At 52.1% G+C, this 26,344-nt stretch overlaps 1 protein-coding gene across 1 annotated transcript; it reads right to left on the bottom strand.

Moving 5' to 3' along the window:
• Positions 1 to 1,931: 1,931 nt before the first annotated feature.
• On the bottom strand, positions 1,932 to 25,499 carry LOC123638791. The gene is made up of 10 exons (XM_045552638.1): positions 25,481 to 25,499; positions 25,315 to 25,355; positions 14,785 to 14,880; positions 8,851 to 8,939; positions 4,591 to 4,713; positions 3,744 to 4,150; positions 3,028 to 3,174; positions 2,453 to 2,599; positions 2,318 to 2,365; positions 1,932 to 2,014 (listed from the first exon to the last, which is right to left on the bottom strand). Exons 1-10 carry the CDS (start codon positions 25,497 to 25,499, stop codon positions 1,932 to 1,934), a joined length of 1,200 nt encoding a protein of 399 aa, XP_045408594.1.
• Positions 25,500 to 26,344: the final 845 nt, after the last annotated feature.

Raw genomic sequence — 26,344 nt, 5'->3', positions numbered from 1 at the left:
GAAGAAAACATTTGCACATGACATATGTCATAATGGTCTATCAGAATATGGAAAGAACTCTTCCAACTCAACAACCAAAAGACAACTCAATTAAAAAATGGGCAAAGGACTTAAATAGACATTTCTCCAGAAAAGATACATAAATGGTGAACAAGCACATGAAATTTTTTTAAACATTATTAGTCATTAGTGAAGTGCAAATCCAAGGCATAATGAGATATCACCTCACATACACTAGAAAGGCCTTAAAAAAAGAACAAAATGAAAGTCAAAAGTTTTTCTGAAGGTGTGGAGATTGTAACCCTTATGTGCTTCTGGTGGGAATGTAAAATGGTGCAGCCACTTGGGAAAAACAGTTTGGTGGTTTCTCAAAAAGTTGAACATAGAATTACCATATTACCCAGCAATTCCATCCTAAGTATATACTCAAAACTACCAAAAAGAGGTATTTAAATAATTTCTGGGCCGGGCGCGGTGGCTCACGCCTGTAATCCTAGCACTCTGGGAGCCCGAGGCGGGTGGATTGCTCAAGGTCAGGAGTTCGAGACCAGCCTGAGCAAGAGCGAGACCCTGTCTCTACTAAAAATAGAAAGAAATTATCTGGCCAACTAAAAATCTATATAGAAAAAATTAGCCGGGCATGGTGGCGCATGCCTGTAGTCCCAGCTACTCGGGAGGCTGAGGCAGTAGGATCGCTTAAGCTGAGGAGTCTGAGGTTGTTGTGAGCTAGGCTCACGCCACGGCACTCATTCTAGCCCGGGCAACAAAGCGAGACTCTGTCTAAAAAAAAAAAAATTCTGTACACCGATATTCATAGCAGCACCATTCACAATAGCCCAAAGGTGGAAGCAAACCAAATGTCCATCATGGATGGAGAGATAAACACAGTGTGATATATCTATGCATACAATGGAATAGTATTCAGCCCTGAAAAGGAATGAAATACTGATACATGGTATGACATGGATAAACCCCAGGAATGTTATAGTACGTGAAAGAAGCTAGACTGAAAGGTCACATGTTGTATGATTCCATTAATATAAAATATCCTGATTAGGCAAATCCATAGGAACAGAAAGCAGATCAGTGTTGCCAGGGGCGGGGGGAACTGAAGAATGAGTTGTGATTGCTTGGTAGGTATAGTGTTTACTTTCAGGGTGATGGAAACGTTTTAGACATGGAGGTGATGGTTGTACAACTTTGTGAACATACTAGAGTCTACTGAAATGCACACTTTAAGATGGAGAATCTTATGTGAATTTTGCCTCAATAAATCACACTTATCTGTCAAATAATTTATATTCTTCCAAATTAAATAAATTATTTCTTTTGGAAGCTGTTTCTGTTTTGTTAAGTTCTTCATTGTAATTATTTTGCTGCTGACCACTTATATTACAATGAAAATGTGTATTTACATAGTTACGCATTTCTTTCTAATCTTTTGATTTATTTAGGAGAGTAGCACTGAGACACAAGTGTGGTCACTTGGCTGTAGTGGGACTGAGCGAGGAATGAGGCAGCGCACAGGCGAGCGGGAGCCTTGGGGCACACCTGTGCATACCTGTGCCTGCAGAGTAATTGAAGGTCAGTGGCCCATCGGGCAGGTTCTTGCTCAGTTCTCTCAGGACATCCTCCAGGCCAACCAGCAGGTGGGTGGCCACACAGCGCTGCTGTGTGCGGGACAGGTTCTCCAGGTCCCCAGGGGTCTCCAGCAGCTCATCCACATTCCACATGAGGTCCTGGAGGGATGGGGACAGGGCGCCAGTGGGCCACAGGCCAGAGGGGCTGCATGACCACCCTAACCACTCAGCCCCAGAGAACAGACCCCAGAGACTGTTTGGGAATAACGGTGGCTCTGGATGATCCTTGGCCCTGGAGTACAGCCCCTTAGAAACCAGTCCTCCTCTGAAATATCAGTGATGACATCAGCTCTACGTCCAGGAGCAGGAAGAGGAAAGACAGTAACAGTCTAACCGCGTGTGGAACAACCAGAGTGTCCACTCTTCCACCAGCCCTGGGAGAGCAGGGAGTCAGAGCAGGGCCCGCTGCACTGGGGCCTGTCTCCTTCCAGACACAAACCGCCGCCCCGTCCTCTGCGGGATGCCTCCTCCTGCCCTTATGTCGATGGTGCCCGGGGCTGATGCTGGCTTGAAGTCTCTGCCCAGATCCTGGATTTTGTCAAAGAAGTGAGACAGACGCTTGGGAGAGGAGAGAAGAGGGGGTTAGAGCTTCTCTCGGGTGGGTGGGGAGCTCACACCAAATCCTGGTGCTGTGCGGAGGATTTTTCTGCCTCCCGGTCCCTGCTGGGGCCACTCACCCGGCTGTGGGAGCCCGGGGGGGGGGGTCCAGTTGGTAAAGGGCGTCTCTGCAGGGAACAGCACAGCGGCTCGTTAGGCTGCGAGTGTCTGGGGGGGGCAGGGGGGGGGGGTTCTGAGGCCAGGTCAGAACGTACCTTCACAGACAGTGATGTTTTGGTTATTCGGGAGCCCAGGTTTGGGCTTCCAGCCTGGGCGGCAGCGGCACTTGTACGATCCCACAGTGTTGATGCACACGGTGGACGTGTGGCAGCGATGCTGCCCGGAGCCGCACTCGTCCACATCTGGGGGCCCAAAGAAGGGGGTCAGGCCCTGTCCCAGCCCCTAGAGGGTCCCCTCTCTTGTCCGCATCCCCACCTCACTCTTCCCGGTGTTAGTGCCCCCCTTGGAGTGGCGGACGCTGGGTTACGGGAAGAGTGGAGAGGCCTGAGCGCAGCAGGTGGGCCCCGTACAGACGTGCAGCTGCGGAAACACTGAAACACCTTCCTCCCAGTTCATCAGCTGCCGCCCGAGGTCCCCCTGAACGTCCCCGTCAGCACCCAGTTCCTTCCCCGGGACCCCCAGATCTTTCCAGGTTAAGTCTCCAAAGAATAAAAGGCTGGCACAGCGTGGAGCCTCCAGCGTCCGTTCTGCTTGGGGTGTCGGTGCCGATGAGTGTGTGACCGGGTGTTTGGCTGCGGGTCTGCGGCAATGTGGGATCGGGGCCACGGACCTTCGCAGACGGTGTCGGCTGGGCCGTTGGGGGACCCGGGAACCGGCCTCCAGCCCGGGCGGCACTGGCACTCATAGCTGCCCGCTTTGTTGAGGCAGTGGGTGGAGCTGTGGCACAGGTTATGTCCGGAGGTGCATTCATTCACGTCTGAGGACAAAGCCACAGGGTCAAACCCTGCCCCGACCAGCTCAGGCCCCCCCGCTCAGTGCACCCCCTTCCCTATCTTTTCACTGCCCCAGACCAAGGGCCATTATTGCACGTGCCGCCACTTGGTGACCTTCAGCTTCACCTTCAAAGTAATGTATGGTGGCCTCCCTGCAGGATGGGCACAGCAGGGACCATGGTCCCCAGTCTTTAGGTAAAACCAGGAGGGAAACTGAGTCACAGGGGCTGGACTTCCTGACCAAGGACTCTTGACCGCTCCCTGCCTGACCATGGCCGTGGTTCCCCTTCTCAGAACCGGAAGTGACGCCTTCTTCCACTCACACGTGAGGGATGAGGAAGAGGTGAGGTCTGGGGGCTTCACAAGGGAACTCCGGGCCCAGAGGGCCCTGCTGCCTCCCTGCGCTGTGGGCGGGACCTTCCTGGCAGGCGACTCCTTAGGCGGAGTCTTAGCGCTCCCTTGACCTTGTGGTAAACTGCGGATCTTCTCCCTCCTCCTGGGCTGCAGGACCCGCCTGGGCTCCGGCCTCACAGTGTCTTCCCGGGGCCTCTACCTGCGCAGAGCTTTGGGTCCTCCGGTTTGAGCACGAAGCCGGGCGGGCAGTGGCAGGTGTAGCTGCCCAGGGTGTTGCTGCAGATGCCGTAGCTTTTACAGACCCGTGGGCTCTGCTGACATTCGTCCACGTCTGCAAGAGGAAGGAGAGGGTGAAGGACACCTGCAGCCGTGGACAGCCTTGGGCGCTGGGGTCCGGCCACATTTCCTGGCACGGAAGCATCCAGAAGGCACCACTGTCGCCTCCCTTTTCCAAATTCACACCGAGGTGTCCCACGGCGAGCTTGGTGGCCCAGACCCTCTGTTGTCCAGATGTGGCCGGAAGCAGCCCGGGTCCTCCCCAGCTCCTCCGCCTCCCTCGGCAGCTCCCAGCTGGGCCGAGGGTGTCGCAGCCTCCTGTGTCCCAGCCTGAGGATTCAGAGCAAAGTCCTGGGAACTGAGTGCGAGGGAAATGCTGCTTCCCAGAGCAGGACCCTGTCCTGGCTCTCAGGGGCATCCTTTGGCCTGATTTCCCCAGGGCGGCTGTTCGCTGGCCAAGTTCTCCCGGTGGCCCTAGCAGGACAGCGCTCTCCCATCCACGCTGACTCTGAGAGCCCAGCTCCACGGAGATGGCCCAAGAGGCGGCCCTGAGCCAGGCCCCCTGGGGCAGCATCCAGCAGGGGCAATGGTCCTTGGTGATGATCTCTCTTGCTGTCTGGTCCAAACTGGAGGCTCTTCCTTCACCTAACTCTCCCAGTGTGTTTGGGGGTCGATGTCACCCTGGCCCAACCCCACCCGGCCACAACATCCTCCCAAGCCTGGGTCATCAGGGCTGTCCTCAGGGCCATGAAAGGAAATTATCAGCGCACATCAAGGCAGAGCCTTGGGTGGGGAAGTGGATGGAGGCGGAGTGGCCAAGCAGGCGGCCAGGACGCCAGGTGGTATCTTCTCCAGGCTGGGGCCGGTGGCCCTCCCCTCGAGTCTCCCTCCTCCTGAGTTTCCAGATGGGGAACCCGGGTCCATCACGGCCAGGGTGGTCAGAGGGTTCCAGGTGGGTCCCGGCTCTAGCTGGATGCTGCCCAAAGAAAGCCTGTGTCAGCCTCTTATCCCACCTGTGCCTCTCCCTATAATTTCTTTTCTTTCTTTTTCTTTTTTTTTTTGAGTCGTGACAAAAGGCAACAAACCTAACTACAGGGAGATGAGATCCTGTGAGCATCAGGTCCTGTCCTTCCTCTCCCCAGAACCCTCTGTGGCTTCCACTTTTTTCTTCCTTTCTTTCTTTCTTTTTTTTTAGAGACAGGATCTTGCTCTGTTGCCCAGGCTGGAGTGCAAATGGTGCAACCATAGCTCACTGCAGCCTTGAACTCCTGGGCTCAAGTGATTCCTCTGGAGTAGCTGGGACTGCAGGCATGCATCACCACGCCTGGGTAATTTTTCTTCTTTTTTGTGGAGATGGGGGTCTCGCTATGTTGCCCAGGCTGGTCTTGAACTCATGGCCTCAGCCTCCTGAGTAGCTGGGATTACAGGCATGAGCCACTGTGCCCAGCCACCTTCTAAGATTTTAATTCGTGAGTTTACTTTGGGTGTCAGCCCCATGACAGCCACAAGGGCAGGGGTTTTTCTATCTTGTTCATTGCTGTATTCCCAGTGCCTAAAACAGGGCCAGGCACACAGCAGGTGCTCAATAAATGTTTGTTGAAGGACTTGTCACTTTCTCTTCCATTATTCTTTGTCCACTCAGGGCTGGTGGGGCCGGCCCCACCCCCATCAGCAGAAGTGGTCACGTGACCCATTCCTGGCCCGTGGATACTCTGCCCTTTCTGACCACTGTGATTGGTTCCTAACTGACATGTGACCCCAATCTGCCCAATGAGAGGGAGGCCTGGGAGTTTTACTAGAGCTATTTATTAGTGAAGAGTCTTTCTCATTTTTCTTTTGAGTTTCTGGGCAGACAAAATATAAGCCAGGGACTGCTGAGGTCACTTTATCCCCATGAGAAATGGCTGCCTGAGAGTGAAGCTCTCTAGAAGAAAGTTTAGTTGAGAGGTGGAGATTATTTTTTATTTTGAGCCCCTGGATCCAGCTGTGACTGAAGCCAACATACTTTAGACACTTTTCAGTTACATGAAAAAATACATTATTATTATTTTTTCCTTAAGCCAGTTTGGCTTTGGATTTTCACTTGCAACTGAAATAGTCCTGACTAACTGCTCTCCTCTTCTTCCCTCCTTTCCTTCCTTCTCTCTCTACTTTACTTCTTACCAACATTCCATCCTGAACCACCGTCCCCTCTAACACAGCCAAGTCAAAACTGCATGTTGTCCTTTCCATCCATCAGTCCCTCCCCCTGCCTCTCCTGGCCAACGTCTCCCCCACCCTGTGTACAAGGACCCTGCCAATGGTGGGGGCGAACCACAGGTCCCTCACTAAAGGGCTGTGTGCCCTCAGTATGTGAGTGTACCTCTCTGGGCTCCAGTTTTCTCATCTGTGAAATGGGACATAACCGGTTGACCAGTGTTCCCAGGTCTACGTCTTCTCTCACCTCTTCTGGCTGACCGGTCGCCCGAGGCTTGCTGTCACCTGCCCTGCTCTGACTCTGAGCTTTGCTTAGCATCCCCCAAGTCCACTCCTTGGCCTGTAGAAGAAGGTCTTGACTCATGCTGGTCTCCAGGGCCACCACTGTCAGGGCCCGGAACTCTGAGAGGGCTGCTGTTGTCACTCTCATTTCACAGATGAGGAAACTGAGCCCCGGGTCACCCAGCCAGGATATAAACAAGGCATTTTATATAAAAGAGGTAAAAATGATAAACTGGAGAATTCCCAGGAAGGGGTGGTTATCAAGGAGACAGGGCAATCAGGGAGGGCTCCCTAGAGGAGGTGACATTTCAGGATGAAAGCTTCCCAGACACAGCACCATCAGGGGGAAGTAGGCCAGGCAGGGGGAAAGGACGGACAAAGGGCTTGAGTTGGGAACCAGGACAATGTGCCCAGAGGTTGGCAAGGGGGTTGACAGAACACAGGGGGATGAGGACAGGGAGGTGAGCAGGTCCTAATACTCACATTGCTACAAGCTCAGACTGTCACCTCAGCACCCATCAGAGTTTCCACTCCTTGCAGTGTTGCCCCCATTTCACAGATGAGGAAACTGAGGCCCCAGGCAGGCTCCCCAAGACTGGAACCATCAGTTCCGGCTTCCCCAGCCTCTGCTGTCTCCCAGGTGGGACAGGATCCTTGTCTGGCTAGGGGGTGACTTGGGGTCCTTAGGACAGCCCTCAGCCACCTCGTCCAGCAGCCTTTCTGCCTTGCTCTGCCGGGGGACCTGTCTCCTCTGAATGCAGCCCTCACACGTGTCAGGCCTGGCCAGTGGGTTCTCGGAGGGGAGCCTGGTGGTTTCCCACCCCCGGCCCGCCCAGCCCGCGGGGCCCCTCCTTGCAGGGAAATTAGAAAAAGCAAAAGTGAAGGGGGGGGCTCCTGGAAGGGAAAATATTTTGGTTCTCAGAAGGCTTGGGAATTGCCTGATTCCCAACCGATTAGGGGTAATTAACCCTTCGCAAGGCGGTAATTAAGTCGGTGTCTCTGGAACCACAATTAGAAGCTCCAGGAGGCTCCGCCCCCTCCCCCGGAGCCAGGCAGCCCCCGGGAGCTGAGACCAGGCTGTGGGGACCTGGAGTGCCCCTTCTGCCCCAGGTGGGACTGGGGACAGGGCTCTGCTCCCCTCCTGGGGTCGAGGGAGACCCAGAGCCTCCCTCGTGGCCCTCCCAAAGCGGGAGGAGCAGTGTTCAGGGAACCCAATCACTCCCCTGCAGAGTGCCTCTCGGGGTTGTCAGGCCACACACGGGGACTTTGCTCTTGCAGGGGCGTGAAGGCAAGAGGGCCAGGCTGGGCTGAAGGTTAAAGGCGTGGGGGCTGGTGACAACCTTTGAGGGCATTTTTCTCTGGCCAAGAGGAGCCGAAGCAGAGACCCCAGCCCCAAACGGGGTGAGGATGCCAAGGTCACAGGCTGTCCACAGGGACAATGGGGGAAGTCGTGGAGGGATTCAGAAAGGACAGGGGCCACTTTTTTGGTGTGGGCGCTCACTGCAGCCCCCCAGGCTGACAGAGGTGGGAAACCCTGGGGCCTCTCTTGTCCCTTAGTGTCCAGAGGCCAAAGCCAAGCATTTGTCCCAGGAGCCAAACTGTGTGCGTGGGTCCCTGGTTCCCCCAGGGAGACAGGCAGGGGCCCAGGGGGAGCTGCATTTTGGCTGCCTATTGGAGCCAGTATGGCCAGTGGCAAAGTCCTGGGAGACTGGGGGTGGAGAGAGTGCGTGGGCTGGGGGGCTTCTCCCGGTGGGCAACACCACAGTGGCATGGTGGGCAAGGAAGGTGCAGCTGGGTAGTGGTGGTGGGGGCTTTCCGCTCAGCGTGAGGTTGATTCTTCTCCCCTCGAACTCTTAGGAGATGACTCCTCAGTGGGAGGGAGGGGTCAGATTTGTCCCCAAAAGGAGCCTTGACATCCCACCCCTCCTGACCTCCATCCCTGAGCTCCGGCCACCTTCACCTCCTTTCCTATTGTCCAACAACAGCCCAAGCTCCTTTCTGCCCCAGGGCCTTTGCACTGGCTGTGCCCTGAGCCAGAAAGCCCTGCTCCAGTCTTGGCATGGCTGGGGCCTACCCCTTGTCGGGCTTCAGGGCAAGCGTCACCTCCTCAGAGCCCCCCTCCCAACACTCACCTTATCGGGAGAGGCTCCGGCCCCTCAGTCACGCTGGCTTGGCTACACCCCTTTGTGCACTTTCTCCTTCAGAACACTTAGCACAACCAGCAGTTGTTTCCAGGGTTGGTGTCCTCCTCTTGCTGGTCTGTATCCCCCAGACCCTGAGCCCCAGAAGGTCAAGGACATTTATCAGTTCTGCTGCTTCCGTGTTCTCTGAACCCAGAGCAGAGCAAGCACACAGTAAGTGCTCAATAAATGTTCGTTGCGTGGATAAATGGGCAAGTTCTAGCTGGGAGAGGGCAAGTGGGAAAAGCGGAGTGCGGGGGGGAATTTAACAGGTGGGAGCTGTTTGCAAAACGAACTGGGGGGGCTCCAGGGCGCTCGGGGTGGGGCGGAGGGGGGAGGGCGGCGATCCGCTTGCCTTGGAGTCGCGCGCACCTCCCCCGGCGGCCTACAGGTGGCGCTCGCTCCCCGCGCTGCAGCGGCGGGAAGAGGCGGTGGGAAAGCCCCGCTTTGGGTCCCAAGTCCTGGTTAAGAGGTTTTTGGTCCCATGGGGTGTCTGAGAGGCGTGGAGATGGTGGACTTCGGGGTGCGGGGAGCTCCTGGTGCCCCCTCCCCAAACAAGTCAAGCGGCTCCTTGCCTGGGGGGCAGGGGGACAGCGCTTACCATGTCGCTGTCCTGCCTTAACTTCACATAGGCTACACCTGGGCGCAGTGCTCGGTTTGCGTGGGCGCTGGGTGCACATTTGTGGAACAGTGAGTGGATGAATCCCCCTTTTACAGATGGGGAAACTGAGGCTCAGGGAGGCGATGTGGCTTTCCTAGGTTCACAGAGCCAGACAGCGGTGAGGCTGGGATTGAAGATACAAGGCTTGTCTGACTCCAAGATCAGCTCATTTTAAACAAAACAAGACAAACATTTTAAAATAGATTTCTTAGTTATCCAAAGTGATACAAGATTCCCTCTGGGAAGGTAAAGTCCTCCTTGACCCTCCTTATCTCAGCCCTGAGATGGTGGTGGGGAGGGTCCCCTTCTAGCCTGCTTACTCCACCTTTTTCCTTTTCTTTTTTTTTAAGATGGGTCTTGCTCTGTTGCCCAGGCTGGAGTGCAGTGGCAGAATCATAACTCACTGCAGCCTCGAACTCCTGGGCTCAACAGATCCTCCCAAGTAGTTGGGCCTACTGGTACAGGCGCACACCCCTATACCTGGCTAACTTTTAAAATTTTTTGTACAGATGGGGTCTCACGATGTTGTCCAGGCTGGTCTTGAACTCCTGGTCTCAAGTGATCCTCCCGCCTTGGCCTCCCAAAGTGCTGGGATTACAGATGTGAGCCACCGCACCTGACCATCTATGCCTTCACACACGTGTCTACACATTCCACAGGGGCCTCTGGATTTAGAGCTGGGTCACTGGGAATAAACTTCTCCTCTCTGGGCCTCAGTTTCCTCATCTGTAAAATGCGGTTAATGATCCCTCAACCACCTTCAGGGTGTCTGTGAGACTGAATGAGTTACTCACACGAAAAACTCTTTGAGCAGAGCCTGGTACTGTGGGTGGCACCCCAAATGTGCGAGTCCCTTCTGGAGGTCTATACATCCTGGTGGGAAACACACCAGGCTTGAATGTTCCTACTATTTCCCTAGTTCTGGGGCCTGGTGCACAATGTGTGTGTGTGTGTGTGTGTGTGTGTGTGTGTGTGTGTGTGTGTGTATGTGGCCTGACGCTGCCTGTGTACCCACTGCGTGGTCTGTGTTTGATTCATGTGCATGCTCAGATGTTTCCACGTGGGGCTCAGTGTTTTCCTATAGACCGGGGTTTCTCAACCTTAGCACTCTTGACACTTGGGGCCGGACCATTCTTTGCGGTAGGAGGCTCTTCTGTGCCTTGTAGGATGTTGAGCCTCATCCCTGACCTCATCCCACTAGATGCCAGTAGTAACCCCATCCCCCAATTTTTGTTTTTTGAGACAAGGTCTTGCTATGTCACCCAGGCTAGAGTGCAGTAGCATCACCATAGCTCACTGTAGCCTCAGAACTCCTGGGCTCAAGCAATCCTCCTGCCTCAGCCTCTGGAGTAGCTGGGACTACAGGCATGTGCCACCACGCCCAGTTAATTTTTCTGTGTTTTGTAGAGATGGGGCTCGCTCTTGCTCAGGCTGGTATTGAACTCCTGACCTCAAGCGATCTTCCCACCTGAGCCTCCCAAAGTGCTAGGATTACAGGTGTGAGCCAGTCACGCCCGTCCCCATCCTCAATTTTACAACCAGAAATATCTCCAGACATCACCAAGTGTCCCTGGGAGTGGTGTCACCCTCGCTGGGACCTGTAGCTGTATACCCTTCTAGGCTGTGTGCACACTCCTGTGCATTTCTTGGTTTGACTTTCCCCAGAAACAGAGCCCTGGTACAAGGATTGCAGAGAGAGTGGTTTATTTGTGAGATGAACAGAGGAAACCTGGGGTGGGGAATATGGAGGGGGGAAGGGATGTCAAGCAGGTTATCACTATGGCCACCTGGGGGGTTGGTCCCTCTGGGGGTCTCTGGGAGACTTTGTAGACCAGGCAGGTACGAGGGGAGGGAGCCGGAGTATTTATCCACCAACTCCCATCTCCAGCTCAGGGCTGCTGTTGGGGACATTAATTCCCCCAACTTCTGGCTCCTGGCCATGTGCCCTGAAGTGCTCCAGGGACAGATGTGGCCAGGGCCCCGCAGCATCGCTGCAGGGGTTTCTCTGCCTTTCTGTGCGGCTGTTCCCGGGGGGTCTCTTTGGGCTGTGTGAGCCGGGCTGTGCGAGCCCACCCTGTAGAATGCAGCCGGCTGTGTGGATATTTGGTGTGCCAGCATGTGTTTATCTGCCGTGCATGTGTTTGTGTCTGTATTTATCTGGCGCGAGTGTGCTTGTCTTTGTTTTCCCTTCTGCTCCGTCTCCACGAATGTGGGGGAAACTTCTGTTTTTAATCAGGTGCCAGGGAACTGTCTTATTGCCACGTTAGCAACTGTGTTATTAATGAGGATGATCGGAAGTGATTTTTCATGCATGCCCTGAGATCAGAGCCAAGGCGCCCCGCCCTGGAACCCTCCTAAAGGGAGCAGCAAAGCCATGCCTGCTGTTTATGTGTGTGCCCAGGAGGGAAACTGAGGCACAGGGCAGGGGATGGCAGCCAGGGAAAGGAAGTTACTGTTACGGCAAGTGTTATAGTGGGTGGTCCCGCGGACAAACCGAGTGGCACACGGAGAGTCGGAGAATCAACGTTTATTCGCCAGCGGGCTCAGAGGGGTCTCGCCACCAAATTCTGAGCCCCGTCTACCCAATTTTTCCCATTTTTATTAAGTTGGGGTGATCCAAGGGGAGGGGTCTCAGGTGACTAATGCCCGCCAGGTAATAAGTTTAGTGTTTGCACTAGGCAATAGGATTAGTGTTATGCTGATATGCCAGATGTTAGGTTAGTGATATGTTAATGTACTAGGTGTTAGGTTAGTGTCTTGCACCAGGTAATTAGGTTTAGTGTTATGCTGATGTGCTAGATGTTAGGTTAGTCATATGCTAATATGGGTCTTCCGTGAGGGGTGGGGGGCTGCTGTGCTAAGTAATAGATGGGGATTTTTCCTTATCATTACCTCTTAGAAACCGATTATGTGCAAAGCAAATCATTTTACATACATAAATGCTTGATTAGTCCCCATGCCTAGTATGTATAAATATAGGAATTCTTATTTCTATTTACAGATGAAGAAACAGAGGTTCAGAGTGGGCCCCAGAGCTCGTGTGCAAGCCAGAAGCTCTTGATTCTTTGAGGCCCATGTCTTTATTCCTTTCAAATGGCAACCACTCTTAAAGCTCTCCAGGACTGTTGATCTTCATCAATGCCTCAGTTTCCCCTGCCAGTCACCACGAGTCCTTCCCGGCTGGCCCTGGGCAGACCAGCCCTCTGGCCTCTGAATAAACCCTGTTGCTTGGCAGGGTGCCGGGTTTCTTGTACTTTCCTCTCGAGGATGCTTCGGGCCCAGGGACCCGGCTGGCTCTGTGAACACAGATATTAATTAGCATTAATTAATAACCCCCTGCGCTGTGACAGCAGTTCCAGAGGATCCTCGAGCTCTGAAAGACCTGGAAGCTGGTGCGTGGCAGTTGGGGCCCTCAGTCCTGGCAGGGACCAAGAGCAGGGCCCACAGGTGGCACTACTTGGAAGGTCTTAAACCGGTCAGAGCTTCACCCAGGCCCAAGCCCGGGAGGATAGGTTGCAGCCCCTGTGTCTCCCTGTGGCTGTGGAACAGCATTTAGACTAGAGGAGACCCTCACTCCACCGGCCAGGAGAGGGAGCCCGTGGTCCCCCAAAGGGTCGCACGGTTGGCCACGGAGGCTGAAGTTCCCTTCTGGCACCCACTAGACCCTAGGCAAGTTGCTTACTCTCTTCGTGCCTCTGTTTCCTCATCTACAGCATGAGGGTAATTTCTGCTTTGCAGGGTTGTTGGACTAAATAAACAACTGTGTATATTTCATGTCAGTAACCAGTAGTTAAGGACTCAGCAGCGGCTGGGACCAGCTCTGCTGCTTACCAGCTGCGTGACCCACACACAAGACACAACACACCTGGGTATCAGTTTTCCTGCCTGCAAAATGGGGCTATCACAACATGAGCTTCATGGGATTGTTGCAAAATTAAATAAAAGAATGCTCTTAAGATGCTTACACTCATGCTGGGCGTGTTGTAAGTGCACAATGAATGATGGCTTCAGTCAAGGAGGAAAAGAAACAGTTATGATTGTGCTAAAGCCCTGAGGTGTGGGGTTCAAGGCAGGAACACAATAAAGGTCCACTTTGATTACATAAAGGGACTCATACTGTACTTATGATTGTTCCCCTGGGCACTGTTGTATGTTGAGTTGTGTGTCCACCCCACAACCCCCAAGAGATATGATGAAATTCTAACCCCTGGTACCTGTGAATGTGAACTTATTTAGAAATGAGGTCTTTGTAGATGTAATTAGTTTAGTTAAAAGAAGGTCATACTGAATTAGGGTGGGCCCTAAATCCAACAGAACTGGTGTCTTTATTAGAAGAGAAACACACACAAAGACACAGGAAAGAAGGCCATGGGAAGATGGAGGTGGAGATTGGAGAGAGGCACCCACAAGCCAAGGAGTGCCACGGATGGCTGGAGCCACAACAAGTGGGTAGAGAAGCCTCCAGAAGGAGCCAACCCTTGCAGCCCCTTGATTTTGGACTTCTGGCCTCCTGAACTGGCAGAGAACAAATTCCTGCTTTAAGCCACCCGATGTACTGGGCTTTGTTACGTCAGCCCTAGGAAACTAACGCAGGCATCTCCTCCTTTTTCACAGTTGCGTAGTATTCTGTATAGCACTGCAGCCGATCTCTCCGTCATTGGCTCATGGACATATGAGGTGTTTCTATGTCACTTGGTCACAAACAGGCCTGCCGAAAACATCCTGCCTCCCACCTCCAGGCTTGAGAGCAGTTACTCCTTGTGGCCGGCCACCCAGAAGGGGAACTGGTGCTGGAAGGTTTGTGCATGTCACTTTTTTTTTTTCAAGGCAGGGTCTTGCTCTGTTGCCCGGGCTAGAGTGCAGTGGTGTCATCATAGCTCACTACAGCCTCAAATGCCTGGGCTCAAGTGATCCTCCTGTCTCAGTCTCCTGAGTGAATGGGGCTACAGGCATGTGCCTCCATGCCTGGCTGATTTTTAATATATATATATTTTTTCATTTTTGTAGAGACAGGGTCTTGCTATGTTGCCCAGGCTGGTCTTGAACTCCTGGCCTCAAGTGATCCTCCCATCTCAGCCTCCCAAAGTGTTGGGATTACAGGCATGTGCCACCATGCCTGGCCTGCACTTTCCATTTTAAGGCACACTGCCAAGCTGCTCCCCCAAAGTGCCAGACAGTCTACACCCCACCTCCAAAGGGGAGCTCTCCAAGAATTTATTTCAAATACGGGTCATAGCTGCCCAAGGAGGCTGCATTCCGGTGGAAATGGTGTTTTCAACTGGAACAAGAGAGCTACAGAGGCTTTCTTAACCCATCCCCCTGGGCATTGAGCCCCTCTCTGAGATGTGGTTTCCCTGAACCTTGGAGGGGCTGGGAGCTCAGGATAAGGTTGAACTGCGGGGTGATCCCAGGAGAGGGGAGTGAGGAAGGGAAGGGAGGGTGGCCAATGAAGGGGGTGTTTATAGGCCCATTTCCACTGTCAGCATCTCAATCTTGCTGGCAGATGCAGAGACACCCGGGAGAACAGCCCCTTAGCGTTTTCCCACAAGGGCGAGAGAGCTGGGGTATTTATCCACCAACTCCCATTGGCCACTGGGCAAGGGCTGTTCCAGGAGAGAGTTTATTCTCTAGAATTTTCCACCCACCCAGCATCCAGGGCCAGTCCTCAGGGGCTGGTTGTTGGAAGCTGTGGGGTCAGCGTGCCCAGGACTGCTTCCGGGACAAGGGTGGGTGTTGACATTCTGGGGAGGGGGAGACAGGTGATAAAGGGAACAAGTCAATCACAGAGGATGTTCCAAGGGGACAGTGCTGGCGGGGAGGGAAAATTAGAATGGGTGAGAAGAGGCTGCAGGGGAAGTTTCTTAACACTGCACTTGGCACCCAGTAGGTCACTAATAAATGTTCTGTTGCCTCTCTCTAGTCCATGGGGAGAATGGGGGGCGGGGAGAGAGAGAGAGAGAGAGAGAGGGAGGGAGAGAGAATGCCTGGGCACCCATTCCTGAAAGGAGGGAGAGAGTCACTGTTCATGGTGCTGAAAAATAATCGGCCCTTCTCTCTGGGAGGCGGTGAAACTCTAATTAGAATGAAAATGTGGTTTAATGAGGAAGGAAACTGTAATTGTGTTGGCCAGCAGTGTCCAGAAGTGCCACTTCCCCCTGGGGCACCTCACAAGCCTCCAAGGGGCTGGGCATGGAAAGGCTCGGGAGGCGGGCGCTGTTGGAGCCTCAGTTTCCCCCCAAAGAGGCCTCCTGGATGGCAATAGGTAAAAAGCTGTGCAGAGCCCCACCTGCCTCTAGGGCTGGTTCCAGGTGCCTGGGGCCCTCTATACAGTAATACGGCCGACAGTGGAACCAAACCGGTGATGCCGGTTATTGAGTACCTACTATGTGCCTGGCATGGTTCTAACCCCTTTACAGATGCTAACTCAGGCGATCCTTAAAATTATCCCCATGTTACAGATGGGGATACTGAGGCACAGAGAAACCATGTGCCCAGGGAGGAATAGGTTAAAGAGTGGGTGAGAACGGTGGGATCTGGCACCGGGAGCCTCCTTCTTTCCTTAATTAGCTGGGTGCTGAGAGCATCCAAGGGTTGCCAGCCATTGAGGCCAGGGCACCCTCCTCCCTCCCTGCCTCCTCCTGACCCAGTTTCCTGACTATTTCTGTACCACTCTCTCCTCCCTTTGGTGCTCTATCTACTACTACCTCTCTAGTCAAGGAGGTGGGTGTGGCTTGAGGTACAGCATTCGTGACTCAAGGCATGGTGGGTGTGGCTCAAAGTGCAGTGGGTGTGGCTTGAGGTACAGTGGGCGTGGCTCAAGGCACAGTGGATGTGACTGGATTTACCAACCCCTCTTAACAGCAGGCTGCAGAACTGGGACACAAAGCCAGGGCTTCTGACTCCCAGGCCTGGGTTCTCTTGCCATGGTAAACTGAGGGGTTCCTCAAGTGTTGGTCTGGATAACACTGAGGTTTACTAGACCTCAGAGTCTCTGCTTTTATTTCTGGAGGCATTGCCAATAAACTGCAACCTGCAGTGAGGCATTGTCAGAATAGAAACATTCAGTAGGGATAGATGGGCAATAAAAGTAGATCTATCTGGACTTTCAGAGGGATCCCAGATTAAGGAACATTAGATTGTTTGCCACATATGTGGCATACAAGGCATTAGGAGCCTTAATATACAAAGAGCACTTGTGAATAAATAAGAAAAAAAGACAAATATACCAAGTGTGAAGTTGGCACAGGGCATGAATAGGAGATTCACAAAGGGATGATAAAAACTTAACAACCCTCTGCAAAGATGCTCAGCTTGACCATTCATCAGCTGAAGAATCACTTTTACTCATCAAGCTTATGAATGTGTGTGAAGTGTGAGGATGCACCCTTGGGCACAGTCATGGTAGTGTAAACAAATACAGCTTTCCTGGGAGGCAGCTTAGATATTAGTATTAAAACTTTAAGTGTGTGAATCTCTGACCCAGCAAGTTCACCTCTAGGAAGTTATTTTTGGGAGGTAATCAGTCAAATAGGCAAAGAACTATGAGGAGTAATGCAGAATGGTAAGAAAAGGGCTGGTTATTTTCACAATTACATTGTTCTCTTCAAGGTTCTGATTGACATAACCTGGACCCCCAGTAAGTGGGGTGTCTATACAATGGCTAAGGAAAGGATGAAGGGACAGGGGAAAGTGATATTTCCAGTCTATTCGATTTCATCCTTGTTAGTGAGTTGTAGCATCAGGGCTGTCCGGAAAGTATCCGGCCATGTAATATGGAAAATCGTATGTATGAACTTGTGTGTACACATGTGTATGTGTGTGTGCATGACCTGGCTGGGACAAGTGAGACATTTGCCTCAGACTGGGTTTGGGTTCAAAACATAAGAGGGTGTAAAAAACAAAACAGTCCTCGAGATAAATATTCGAATGCAGTATTTAAAAAAAAAATCAAAACAATGGACAAATCCATGTGAACAAACAACATTTTTAAATGATGCCGGAATCTGACCCTGACTTGCAAGACTCAGACTGTCTTGTCTCACCCACATCCTGGCACTGCGGTCATGCGTGTGTTTGCACACGTGTTTGGGTGCATGTGTGCTTGTGCACTTGGGTGTCTGTGGATACGTGTGGCTGCATGCTTCTGTGTGCAGCATATGCACTGGGTACACTCAGTGCAATCATGTGAGTGTATGTGTGTGTCTGCAGGCACCGTGTGTAGCCATGTGTGTGCATGTGTGTGCCCATGCCTGCATGCATCGAGAAATGTCCAGAAAGATGCCCTCATGTTATTAACTATACGTTTTTCTGGGAGGTCAAAATTTAGGTATTTTCCTCTCTTCTCTGTATGTGTGTAAATTTTCTCTTCTGGTGTTAGGGTCTGAATGTTTGCGTCCCCCCGCAAATTTATATTTGAAATCTAATCCCCAAGCAACAGTACTAAGGGGTGGGGCCTTTGGGAGGTGATTAGGTCATGTAGACAGAGCCCTTATGAATGGGATTAGAGCCATGTGGGATTAGTGCGTATAAAAGAGGCTTGAGGGAGCCTGTTTACTCCAACCATGAATGGGATTAGAGCCATGTGGGATTAGTGCGTATAAAAGAGGCTTGAGGGAGCCTGTTTACTCTGACCATGTGAGGACGCAGCGAGAAGATGCCATCTGTGAGGAATGGGGCCCCACCAGTCACTGACTCTGCCGACAGCTTGACCTTGGACTCCCAGCCTCCAGAACTGTTAGCAATAAATTTCTGTTGTTTGTAAATTAGCCAGTCTGTGGTAATTTGCTTTTTAGCAGTTCGAATGGGCTAAGACACCTGGTATGTGTCATCCTAAGACCAGAAAAGTAAAACCAGAAAGCCATTTTCACTATGGACGGCAGGTCATAGGGAGTGGGGTAAGAGAGACCCCTGCATTTACAGAGGATCAATAGTGGCCAATGTGTCCTGAGCATTTTGCCATGCGCTGGGAACCAGGTTAAATATTTTCAATGTGTCAGATCTTGGTACTTCTCCCACAGCTCTATCCGTGGCCCATGCATGGTGCTGACCAAATTTCTGTTGAACGAATGAGTGAATAAATGAGTGAATGAATAAATGACTCTGTCACCTGACCCTGAGAGCCAGGACCTCTGTATTCGCCTTTGCCTTTGCCTCTTCCTGGAGTACCAATCCCCGCGGTCTTTGCGTAGTATGTGCTCAATAAACATTTGCTGAATAAGTGAATGACACCTGTCCCCTGTTATGAATGAGGAAGTTGAAGCTCAAAAATTCCAAAAGCGTCAACAACCAGGACACTGCCTTTCCCCGCCCAGCTGGTGCCAGACACTGTGTCTGGTGCTCTGCTGTGTCATATGGGTCCCCAAGTCTGTTTGCAAGCGAACCAGCTGCCAGGACAGAGGATGGCAGCAATAGTTTCAGTTTAGTGAGCACCTACTGTGTGCCACTCCAAGGGGCTCAGAGAGGGAGTGCCACATGCCAGGGCTCCCTAGCTGATAAATGGGACATGGCCTAGGTAGTGGGTTGAATGGTGGCCCCCTAAAAGATACGTTCAATTCCTCACCCCTGGCACCTGCAAATGTGACCTTATTTGGAAAAAGGATTTTTGCAGATGTAAATAAGTGAATGATCTCAAGATGAGATCATCCTGGATTAACTGTGTGGGCCTAAATCCAATGACAAGCATCCTTAAAAGAGACAGAAGACAAAACACAGACACACACAGAGGAGAAGGCAGAGGCAGCGATCGGAGTGACACAGCCCCAAACCAGCAAATCCCGAAGCCACTAAAAGCTGGGAGAGGCAAGGAAGGAACCTCCCTCGTGCCTTTGGAGGGAGCACTGTCCTGTCCAAGTCCAACACCTTGACTTTGGACTTCTGGCTTCCACAACCGCTAGGAAATAAAGTTCAGTCATTTTAAGCCATCCAGTCTGTGACACTGTCACAGCAGCTCTAGGAAACCGATACAATCCATTCTCCCACACATTTCCTCATAAATGCTGCCAAATGTATACGAAAGCTGAAAGAACAGGGCAGTGAACACCCGCCCATGGAGTCTGCACTTGGCGTTTGGCTGTGTCTGTCCCTCTCTCCCTCTAACCATTCATCTCATTTTTTAGTGTTTCCCCTGCCTCTTTCTCATTTATTTTAATGCAGGAGCCAAAGGGGTCTTTCATTTATTTTTTATTTTTTGAGACAAGGTCTCTCTCGCTCTGTCTGTCTCCCAGGCTGGAGTGCAGTGGTACGATCGGAGCTCACTGTAACCTCAGACTCCTGTGCTCCAGCGATCCTCCTGCCTCAGCCTCCCGAGTGGCTGGGACTACAGATGCCACCACCGCGCCTGGCCTGGTGCCTGTTAAACTGAGGAAATGCAGGCCCACGACAGTCCAGTCTCCAGGTCGCGGCTGCCTGGGTCCCCCTCTCCACTCTCCAGGACAAGGGGAATCTCAGCGCCTGGGACTTTGGGCAGAGAGGAGGGGGGATGTGCGGGAGGGCGACCAGACCCAGGCGTAGGGCTGAGGATGAGCCTCCACCCGCCGCTGGGCCCTGGGTCCCCTCCCTGGGGCCGGGCTGGCAGGAAGGGGCGGGGCTGCCAGGCAGGCGGGATGGAGCCGGGTGTCTGCTTTCGACTGCCTGGGTGGCGGTAGGGAAGCTTTTAGATCCAAGCTCCTCCTTGAGTCTCCAGGCTGCTGTCCTGCCCTGCAGATTTGGGATTTACCAAGGCTTCACAGCTGCATGAGCCAATTCTTTAAAATCAATCTCTCTCCCTCCCCCTCCCTCTCCCTCCCCTTTCCTGTTGACTCTGTTTCCCTGGAGGACCCTGTCTAATACAGTAGAACCTTCCAATGTCTCTCTAGTCTGCATCCACCCCTTGCCCCCACTATACAGATGAGAAAACTGAGGCTCAGGGACGGGAATGACTGCTCAGGGTTTCTGGTGTCCAGGACACTTTCTGTCCCATCCCACAGCCTTCTCCTGGTGTGTTTTCCATTGGAGGCAGCAGAGAGGGTTTAAACAACAGAAAGGAAGGGTAAGATCTGGAATCAGCTCCTCCCCTGGCCGGCTGGGTGAGCTGGAGCACCCGCTCTCCCCCTTGGTGGTACCTGACCTGACCTTGGCATTCAATGCCACAGAATCACTACTGAGGAAGTGACTCCCTTCACCATACTCTGACATTAATCCCTCCAATTGCTCAAATAAAGCAAGCCTCAGGCACTAGCCAGCATGACTTTCACGCCCCTCTGATGCTTCCTTATCTACCTTTTTCAATGTTTTTTTTTTTTGACAAAGCCTCACTTTGTCACCCAGGCTAGAGTGCAGTGGTGTCATCATAGCTCACAGCAACCGCAAACTCCTGAGCTCACACAATCCTCCTGCCTCAGCCTCCCAAGTAGCTGGGACTACAGGCATGCGCCACCACGTCTAGCTAATTTTTTCTATTTTTGGTAGAGATGGTGTCTCACTCTTGCTCAGGCTGATCTCGAACTCCTGGCTTCAAGCCATCCTCCCATCTCAGCCTCCCCAAGTCCTTGGGAGGACAAGCACGCGCCACCACACCCTGCTTGTAGTGATTTTTATTTGTGGCCACTCATGGTGGTTTTCCATTCATGGCCATGAGAGAACTTTCCTTTTGTGGGTGAATTGGATTAACTTTAAAACCAAGCAAGTCTGCTGTATAAATAAAGGAAAATAGCCTATGTGCAGGCAACCACAGAAACCACGCTGGAAAAGGCTCGCGCAGCTGCATTCTGGAACCCACCCGTACCGTAGTCATAGGGTCCCTTTTCTTTCATTATGATCCCTTTTTTTTTCCCACGGGGGGCAGGGAGTGTGGAACAAGGACCACAGGGAACTGGCACTTTTGGCTTCTTGTCCTTCCACTGTTTACTTAAGTAATAAACTGCCTGAATTACAAAGTGGGTCCTTGTATTTTTTACCAGCTGCATCCGTCTGGCCTCACCTGCTGAGTGCTTGCCAAGGCGGTGTGGTTGAGAAGATGGAGGGGAGGTGATGAAACTTCAGGGGACACTTGGGCTGCTTTGACCCCAAACCCACTTCCTGAACGTCATCGTGATCTGCTTCTGTTGAATGTGAGTGGAAGGGAGGCTGCCAAAACCTCCCGCCCACCCCTTTTCTCAATCTCTCTCTCCCTCTCTCTCTCTCTGTCCCTTTGTCATCGGCTGGCTGTCAGAGAACATCTTGCGGAGGGCTCTGAGGCACTGGAAGAAGGCAAAGTCACAATGTAGAGGGAGCCTGGGTTTCCAGGTGTAGCAGAACCACCTGCGATGCGAATGAGAAAGACATCTTTAATGTGTTAAGCCACCAGATTTGGGGATTGCTTGTTACAGCCGCTGGAATGTCCTTATTCTGACTAGTACACTATTATAATTCTCTCTCTCTTTCTTTTCTTTTTGGAGACAGAATCTTGCTTTCTTGCCTGGGCAAGAGTGTAGTGGTGTTATCATAGCTCACTGCAGCCTCCAACTCCTGGGCTCAAGGGATCCTCCTACCTCAGCCTCCCAAGTAGCTGGGACCCCAGGTGAGTGCCACCATGCCCAGCTAATTTTTCCATTTTTAGTAGAGACAAGGTCTCAATCTTGCTCAGGCTGGTCTTGAACTCCTGGCCTCAAGTGATTCTCTCACCTAGGCCTCCCACAGTGCTAGGATGACAGGCATGAGCCACCATGCCTGGCCCTAATTCTTTTTTCTTTCTTTCTTTTTTTCCTTGAGACAGGGTCTCACTCTGTCACCCAGGCTGGAGTGGGCAAAGGAAATTTCCTCTCTTGACCCTGAGGTCTCTCCGCCTACAATAGATTTCCTGTTCCTGTGCAGGGAGGGAGGTGCACCCCAGCCCCCAGCCTTGAGCCTTGGTTTGTCCCTGTACTGTATCAGGGAGTGCTCACGTGTGGCTTTATCTGGCCCTCTTCTTCCAAGACACACCCACCCTGAGATGATGTGTACAAAAGGCCCAGCTCAGAGCCAGCCCACAATAAACCCTCAATAATTGTTTGATATTATCATTATTTTTGCTAATCCTGTGACAGATTATGTTTGATATTACTATTGTTTTTTTGTTTTTAGAGACAAGGTCTCACTCTATCACCCAGGCTGGAGTGCAGTGGCCCCATTATAGCTCACTGTAACTTCAAACTCCTGAGCTCAAGGGATCCTCCTGCCTCAGCCTTCTGAGTAGCTGGGACTACAGGTGTGCACCACCACATCTGGCTAGTTTTTTTCATATTTTTAGAGATGGGGTCTCACTATGTTGCCCAGGCTGTTCTCGAACTCCTGGCCTCATGTGATCCTCCCACCTTGGCCTCCCAAAGTGATGGGATTACAGGCATGAGCCACTGCGCTTAGCACTGATATTATTATTATTGATGGTGTCAGGGTGCTAGCTGATAGGCAGCATAGCTCACTGGTTAAGCCAGACAGGTTGGGTTCAAACCCCACCTCCACCATATACTAGCTGTGTGACCTTGGGTAAGTTACTTAACCTCTCTGTGCCTCTGTTTCCCCATCTATAAAATGGGACTAAAGATACTATCAGTTTTATAGGATTACTGTGAAGATTTGGATAGAAAAATGCTCCAACAGTGCCCTGCCACTGATAGTCCATTTTATTATTTATTTTATTTTATTTATTTTTATTGCTGCCTTACCCGCACAGAAATATTTATCTTTTTTTTTTTTAAATTTTTTGGAAACTGTGTCTCACTCTGCTACCCAGGCTGGAGAGCCGTGGCGCCATCATAGCTCACTGCAGCCTCGAACTCCTGGCCTCAAGTGATCCTCCTGCCTCAGCCTCTCAAAAATGCTGGGATGACAGGCGTGAGCCACCACTCCCCCCATGTTTTTGCTGAGTTTTACTGTTGCTATAACAATTTCCTCTATTCACAGTTTCATCTCCTGGGTCCCCAGGCGTGGCAACAGCTGGCTGTCTGACCAGGGTCTCCCTAGGCTGTGGGCTCCCAGCACAACTCCTGCCTCCTCCCCTGGCCCCTGGCAGTTCTGTCATCCCCCACTCCTGGCCTGAGTACCAGCGCCATCTCCTCCCCTCCCCTTTGCCCCTCAGCCCCAGGGTGACCAGAGCCCCTGCCTCGTGGGACAGCTTTCTAGCACTTTCCCCTTTTTAAGAGATTGACTGCAATTTCTATAATAACATCACATTAGCCAGAAATTAATGTCCTCATTAAGATAGCAATTAGGCACATTAGCGCAGCAATAAAAGAGAAGCTTATGAAATAATTGCTGGTTCCAAAATGCCTTTAATTTAGTATTTTATATTGCGCTGTGTTATTAATTTTTTTCCCTCGGCAGAAGATAATAAGAGAAACATTTGAATTGTGGAGAGGTTTAAAATATTAAAAAAAAATGTTTAAAAAGGAAAGCAGTGTTGATACCTATAGACGGGCGATCTTTCTTCTTCCCGAAGTCTCCATCGATCCCAAGTCCATTGGCGTTGATGGGTCGGGGACCAGGCTGTGTCCCCTGGACCCTTGGCCAAGCCTGGAGTCCAGAGGAGATTGGACTTGGGCGATCTTTGATCCCAGAAACAGGGAAATGGTGCCATGTTTCTTTGCCCTAAACAACAAATACTTGTTTGTTTTATTTCCCCCGCAACAGACTCCATCTCCTGAATTCAAATTCTTTCCACAAAGGCTTCCTTGGTACCCTGTGGCTCTGCCCCTGCTGTCAAGGGGTTTCCAGATTATTGGAGAAGACAGATGTATACATGGGAAATTGCCACGATGAAGTGGGAATGCATTATTTTTGCAACTCATAATGAAATCGTGGATCTAGGATTCCATCAGCCATGGATGGGAACATCATCTGAGGAAAAGTGGATGAAAAATATTTTTGTGGAGGGCCCTTCTGTCCTGGTTTGAGCCTGGGTCAACCTTAGTGTCTACGCTTGACATCACATGGCTCCCGGTGGGAACAGCAGCAGGCTGGTGAGAGACATGCCTGTCTGAGCTGGCGGGGGCCTCTCAGAGCAGCAGGCACGTGAGCACAGACTTGAAGCAGGACAGGGCGGGATCTGCAGAGAAATCTGCAGGAAGAGGGTTCCAGGCAGGGGCACACCTGTGCCTGTCCACTTCCTTGTCAGTTACCTATTGCCCACTATGCTGCGTAACAAGCGACCCCCAAAGCCAGTGGCTTGGGACAATCGGTGTTAATTGTGGATCTGCAGTCTGGGGGTCAGCAGGGCAGCTTTTCTGGTCTTGGGTGGGCTCATCCGCATGTCTGTGGTCAGCTGTGGGTCCACGAGGCGCACGCTGTTTTCCCAGGCTGGTCTCTCGTGCATGTTTGGGGCTCTGCTGGGTGTAGGCTAGTCTAGGACGCCCTTGGCTGGGATAATAAGACTCTCCTTCATCCCCCCAGCAGGGCTGGTGCCCTCACCAAGGGTTTCAGATGTTGAGCAGAAACACGCAGCCCCTCTTGAGGTCTAGATTCGGAGCTGCCCTTCACTTCCTCTGCAATCCTTTGGCGATCACTAGATCAGCCCAGACTCAAGAGGTGTGGAAATAGACTCCACCTCCCACTGGGAAGAGCAGACATAGCTAGAGGCAAAGGGTATAGTGGTGGGGGCAGAATTGGGTCCATTTAGCAACCTTTCCCAGCCCCCCATGAAGGCTTTGAGACTTTTGATAATCACTCCCTGGCCCTCCCTGGGTACCCCAAGGCATTCTATGGTCCTTGATCCTAGCTCTGGGCCCTCTAGAAGTTCCTCCCGTCCATGTTTGCTCTCTAGGCTCCCAAGGGAACTATGGTTGTGTTGTTTAAAACCCCAAATTCCTGACAAGGCTTCCCTTTTTCTTCACATTGAGGTGTGACCAGGGCTGACATTTTTTTTTATTGAAATAATAGACTCTCCTAATAGCAAACAGAGTCAGTGTCAGAAGGCAGGGGAGAGGTTAGTCCATAATCTGGAGCAAGGGGGAAATGGAAACTGGGAGCTTGGCTTGAAACCACTCAGAGCTCCCTTGTACAGTGTGCAACCTGCCCAACCATACCAGTCCACCCTGATGCCACAAGGACTAAAGGGAGGAGAAAAAGAAGGGCAAAGGGATTCCACCAGGAGCTAGGGCATCATTTAGCCAGAATGAAGGACCGTCCCCAAACTGTGTGACCCAGAGGGGAGATGCAGCTGGGCAAACCAGATGGGCAACTCAGACTGGATAGCCTGGCCTCTTGGGGTCCAAGGCTGGTTCAGCTCCTGTGGAGGAAGGGTGGAGGATCAGGAGGTGGGGGAAGGAGGAGGGTAGCAAGGTCTCAATCCAAATGATCTAGTTGGTTTCCCCATCACCCCCCCATCTTGTATCCCAGGGAAATAAAGTGTACCTGTGTTCTTGGTTGCCATGGTGACTGCCACACAAAAATTGGGGGTGGGGGGAGAACACCCTGGGGGCATGAAGAAGCAATTTGCTCTCAGCTCTGGGAGGCAGCACCAGAAACAGAATTTCCTGTGAAGGAAAAAACTGAGAGAGCTGGGCTTGGGTAGGTGGCACACACCTTCCGTGGCACCTGCCAAGGACAGAGCTCTGGGGCGAGAAGCTCCAAATCTAAGCCCCTACTTCCCAGCCTGCCTGTCCCACCCCAAGCCTTTTGCACCCGGGGTCTGCGGGGGCAGGGTCTCCATACAGATTGCTTTTATTTTTGTTAATTTCCAGTTCCACCTTGGGACCACGCACTGGCTGGGGGGCCCACACAGCCTGACACCCACCACATTTCCCCCAAACCCAGGAAGGCACCACTCACTTCCCGGCCCCTTCCCCCACCTCCCCCTCAGGCTGTGATAGAAGGGTCCAGACCTCCCAGGGTGTGGGGAGGAGGGGGAATTGAAACCCGAAGAGGGAACCTGCAGCCCTGTTCTTCCCTGAACCTCCAAGAAAGCAGAGAAGGCACAGTGTGGTGGCAGCTGTGGGCTTTTTTTTTTAATCTGTTAATAAAACGCAAGTGAATCAAATCCGCTCCGAAGGAAGGGGGGCGGCGAGGCAGGGGCCATGGTGTTTGCAGAAGTTGGAAATTTAATAAGAAGGAAAAATAAAAATAGCCACTGAGCTGGAGAGAGAGGGAGAGGAGGGCTGTGAGAAGCAGGCAAGTGTGGGACTCCAGGCTGGGGGGAGACATGTGCAGAGGGAAGATGGGGTGAGGGGCTGGGGAAAGGGAGGGGCCCCCCAGTCTCGAGGAGCAAGGGAGGCACTG

Source organism: Lemur catta, chromosome 1 (genome assembly GCF_020740605.2).
Source record: "Lemur catta isolate mLemCat1 chromosome 1, mLemCat1.pri, whole genome shotgun sequence".
NCBI classification, from domain to species: Eukaryota; Metazoa; Chordata; class Mammalia; order Primates; family Lemuridae; genus Lemur; species Lemur catta.
Note: the sequence above shows the minus strand (reverse complement) of the source record. Positions and strands in the feature narration are given on the sequence as shown.